This window comes from Zingiber officinale, chromosome 4B, assembly GCF_018446385.1.
Source record: "Zingiber officinale cultivar Zhangliang chromosome 4B, Zo_v1.1, whole genome shotgun sequence".
NCBI lineage: Eukaryota > Viridiplantae > Streptophyta > Magnoliopsida > Zingiberales > Zingiberaceae > Zingiber > Zingiber officinale.
In genome coordinates, this window is record NC_055993.1 from 5,801,263 (window position 1) to 5,806,331 (window position 5,069).

The window sequence follows — 5,069 nt, forward strand, 5'->3', positions numbered from 1 at the left end:
CATGAGCTACGTTTTATTAGTGACGATTATTTAATTATGGGGGTTTTCACATTGTCTATCATGGTTTTGATGTTCGGCAGCTATTGACGGAAGTAGGATTTTTGTGCTTTCTGTTCAATTCTTTGATTGGAACATCACAATTTCTATCATCTAGGCAGTAAGGATGTCGACTTCTGCGAGGAAGAGGCTCATGAGGGACTTCAAAAGACTGCAGCAGGATCCTCCAGCTGGTATCAGCGGTGCTCCTCATGACAACAACATCATGCTTTGGAATGCTGTTATATTTGGGTATGCTTGGAAGGAACTACTTGTTACATTATTAGTTTGATGTGGTGGATTACTGATACTTTGGTACTGTCAATTGCAGCCCAGATGATACACCTTGGGATGGAGGTAACTTGTAGTAAACAATGGTATCATATTGATTTTGTATCTTGTTTTTACATTATTTAATCCTGTTTTCAAGTAAGCTGGTTAAGGACTGAATTTGTTTTCAAGTAAGCTGGTTAAGGAAAAAAATAAATAAAATTGATTAAAAAAATAAAATTAAATAAAAATTAAATAAAATTTTAAAAAAATGATAAGTAAAGGAGTTTAAAGACGAAACAACATAAAAGTCATTTAACTGGAATGAGGATGGGTGCTGTCAGGGGCAGAAGCAATTGGCGGTATAAAGGCGGTTAAAAGCTGAGACATCCTGTAAGTGGAGCCGCATTAGAAGGTTCTGGAAGTTATCTGCCTGGACAATAATAAACCCACAATATGCGGAAGGTTCTGGAAGTTATCTGCCTGGACAATAATAAACCCACAATTTTATTGGAAGAATGGTGGATCCACTAAGAAGGTCATCATTTTGTACACTAAACAAAAGGTACAACTTCGTGTCGTTTGATATCGGAAATATTTTGGTTGCGAGTAGTTGTGGCCGTGCGGTTAGAAAAAGGCTCATTGGTGAGTTACTAACTCAAGCTATATCTTAATTGCATCATATAACACAGGCATTAGTTTATGCAATTGAGCATTTCTTTTGTTTCCAATTTTATACAGTACAGAACATTTGAAATGCATAGTCACTAATTTGTCATCAAAGAAGAGAATCATCCTCAATTATATTGTATTATATTGGCTAATGAGCAAGAAATCAGATCGAGGTTTTCTCACCGTAAAAGAATTTTAATCAAACAATCAACAACGGATTGAGCAAGTAGGCAATGACAAAGAAAGGTTAAGTTGTGGATCGATCTTGCCAATCTGAAGATTAAGTCGGATTCATTTTCAGTGTGATTCGTACCTAATTCATATGTCCAATGATGCATGATCCTAGACCATTTGATTTTCTCTCTTCTTTTCCAGCCAGCAAGCACAATGACAACAAGTGGAAGAACTGCAAACACAACCCACAAGGCAATGCCAGCTTTAGCAACAAAAGAGAGACAAGGCCACATGCAAATAATCCAGGAATTCCAACCTGCAACACCAGAAAATTGGTATCAGCGGTGCTCATGAGGGACTTCAAAAGACTGCAGCAGGATCCTCCAGCTGGTATCAGCGGTGCTCCTCATGACAACAACATCATGCTTTGGAATGCTGTTATATTTGGGTATGCTTGGAAGGAACTACTTGTTACATTATTAGTTTGATGTGGTGGATTACTGATACTTTGGTACTGTCAATTGCAGCCCAGATGATACACCTTGGGATGGAGGTAACTTGTAGTGAACAATGGTATCAATTTGTTTTCAAGTAAGCTGTTTTCAAGTAAGTCGGGTTCTCTAATTGTTTGTTTCCTTGAACCTTCCATAGATTGCTATTTTTTCTCTACAACACAGAGACTTTGTATTAAAGTTCGCATATATATATTTTGAATGTTGATAGTGAACTTAATTGATTTTAATTTTTAACTAGAGAGTAAGTGATGAACAAAAGAATAGAAGAAGGCAGAACGTATACTCTCATCAGCTGTTCCGTAAAGGATATCCATCGGTATATATGAATTTAATTGTGGATACTTAATATTATTGCCTCTCTTTGTTATCATTTTTTACTTTGATATATCAATACCTAATATACATCCATGTGTTATCTTGTTGATTGAACATTTTGTGAATTTAGTTATAGGTATTGTCGTGGTGTCCTTATAATTTTGTTTTTGTTTTGTCTATTAAACTTTGCCTCCGGGAAATAGGCTCGTCGTTTAGTGATTAAATTCGGCTGAGTTAGTAAATGGAGTTTATAGCATGTTGACTGGAATTATGAGCATGTTTTGTATATAAAGACATTTTTCCAGGAACAAAGCATATATCAAATTCCTTGTCTGTTTTCAACATTTGCCTAGACAAGTTCTTGTCATTTTGTCAATCCTGCCTATAACTCAACAAGTCTGCATCCTAAATCAATGTTTAGATGCATTTTCCGCAGGTTTAGTTAATTTCTTATTGCCAAGAGTATCTTTTAAGAATATTTTTGACTGATTATTTAGAAACTCAATGGCAAGGTCAATGACATTCATTGATCTAATAGACAGGCACAGGCAGAGTAAACTCATTCTGGGAATTTAAATCTATGTGCATAAGTTTTCCAATGGAAGTTACCAAGACAACTCTAAGTTGGTTAAATTGCTTGTATTGTATTAGTTTGTATTGTATTAGTTTGTATTACATTAGTTTGTATTGCATAAGTTACATTCTGAGACTATAAGTTGGTTACATTGTTTGTATTTTATGTAGATTTATATGAATAAATCTAATTCTGGAATTCTAGAAATGAATGTTGTCCTAGAATTGCTTTATATTAGACCCATGCGAAATCATGGAATTGCTTGTATTGCATAAGTTTGTATTTCATAAGTTAAATTCTGAGACTATAAGTTAGTTATATTGCTTGTATTTTATGTAGATTTATATGAATAAATCTAAATCAGAATTCTGAAATTCTGGTATTGCCCGTTGTCATGGAATTGTTTTATATTAGAGCTATGTGAAATCCTGTAATTGCTTGTATTGCATAAGTTTGTATTGCATAAGTTTTATTTCTTAGATCATAAGTTGGTTATATTGCTTGTTTTTTATGTAGATTTATATGAATAAATCTAAATCAGAATTCTGGAATTCTGGTATTGCCCGTTGTCATGGAATTGTTTTATATTAGAGCTATGTGAAATCCTGTAATTGCTTGTATTGCATAAGTTTGTATTGCATAAGTTTTATTTCTTAGATCATAAGTTGGTTATATTGCAGATCAATTTGCAGCTCCTGGCAACTGGTTACTTGCAAAATGGAAAAGCATATTGTGCCTACCAGGTCTCAAAGGTAATGCAGTTTGGAAAAAGGCACAGAAAATTGCATGAATATTTTGTTTCAATATGTTAATGGATGTAATGCGTTTTGCATGGATTCTATTGATCTTGCATGATAGTTCACTTAAATAATGTTAGCTGCATGTAGTGCTAATTATTTAGTAAACTATGCTAAGCTAGGTATCACTGCTCCTAGTAGATTCCATGTACTATTATTCTCTAATAAACACCACTTTTTGTTTCCTTCATTTGGTTTGTTTTTGCCTTCTATGCACTACAGATTGGTTAATTACATTCTCCTTTTGGAATTCTGGAATTTGATAAGTTTTGTTAAACTTTTCTCTTGCAGGTCTGCCAATTCGTGAGGCGGCTTGAGTTTTTTTGATGCAAGAAGTGAGCTTTGTTAGATGTAGCTTGCTTTGCTATTTTGTAAATTAAAAGCCATATGGAGAACAGCAAATGGAAAACATGTGATTTAGTATATATGGAGAGTAATGGAAAACATGTGTATTTTGATGAGTAACAACTCATTTTGTATATTTTTGTATATGTGGCTACAAGATGAATTATATATGGATGTTTATTTTGGATTTAATGTAATAAATATTTAGTTTTGTATTGGTGGTTTGCTTATAGTAAAATAAGATTGGTTGTTTGGTATTAATGAACATTAAAGACAACAGTTAAAAATGTTGTAAAAACTAGGTAAATTACAACGATTTTTTTTTTTGTAAAAAGTGATAAAAGACAACGGTTTTATCCGTTGTAAAATATATTAAAACTGTTGTTAAAAAAAACAAAACATGTCAAATATTATCTACCACAACAGTTTATATCTGTTGTAAAACGTATCTACCACAACGGTTTATTTATGTTGTTGAAATTATCTACCACAACGGTTTTAAAACGTTGTCGTATCCTTCGTAGCAAAATTTTGGGCATATAAACAACAACGGATAAAAACCGTTGTCAAATGTCTACAAAGACAACGGATTCAAAACCGTTGTCGTAGGGCAATACATTCTACAACACCCTCAGTTACAACGGTTTTTTTACCCTACGACAACGGATAATATCCGTTGTCGTTTGCAGTTTTTGTTGTAGTGAGGACTTGATTCATTTGATGGATCCAATTGGATTAAGAGTAATCTAAATTGGGCTAATTGAGTTAGACTCAAGTTGATTCATGTATACAATGAGTCTAATTTAGATTTTGACTCATTGAATCAATTTAATTAAATGAATTAGATTCATTATATTAAGTTGGCTTGAATCAAATGGTTGGATTTGATCAACCATGGAAGAGATTTGGTCAAGTTTGACTTGACTTGAGAGGAAGATTAAAAGTCAAGTTTGACTTGACTTTATGCCACCTCATTGGTGAGTTGGCATTGATATGGACTAATGATGTTACTCCACATCATCATAGGTGCCACCTCATGGAAGTTACAAAGCCATTGTCTTTAATAGCTTCACATTAATTGCACTTAATGTAATTTTGGGAGTTACAAAAAGGAGAGTGGTCGGCCACTTTTGTTTGAATGAGAATTCAATTTTTCATTCAAGTGTGTACATTTTCTTCCTTCTTCCTCTCAAGCTCTCCCTCTCCTCCTTCCTTGGCCGAACCACATAGGTGCTAGCACACCTTGGTTTTTGGTCACCTCCACCTAGTGTGTTCGTGTGGATACGTGTAGAGAGTTGTCTACGTTGACAACTTCGAGATCCGGCGTACCGAGGACGAGCGGGATACGCAAAAGGGCACGCAACAAGGGTA

General features: G+C 34.2%; 1 protein-coding gene across 1 annotated transcript; it reads left to right on the forward strand.

Moving 5' to 3' along the window:
- The first annotated feature begins 824 nt into the window (after positions 1-824).
- LOC121978063 lies at positions 825-1,922 on the forward strand. Its single transcript, XM_042530450.1, has 4 exons — positions 825-951; positions 1,354-1,600; positions 1,680-1,758; positions 1,906-1,922. Exons 1-3 carry the CDS (start codon positions 825-827, stop codon positions 1,714-1,716), a joined length of 411 nt encoding a protein of 136 aa, XP_042386384.1. The 3' UTR covers positions 1,717-1,758; positions 1,906-1,922.
- The last annotated feature ends 3,147 nt before the right edge of the window (positions 1,923-5,069 follow it).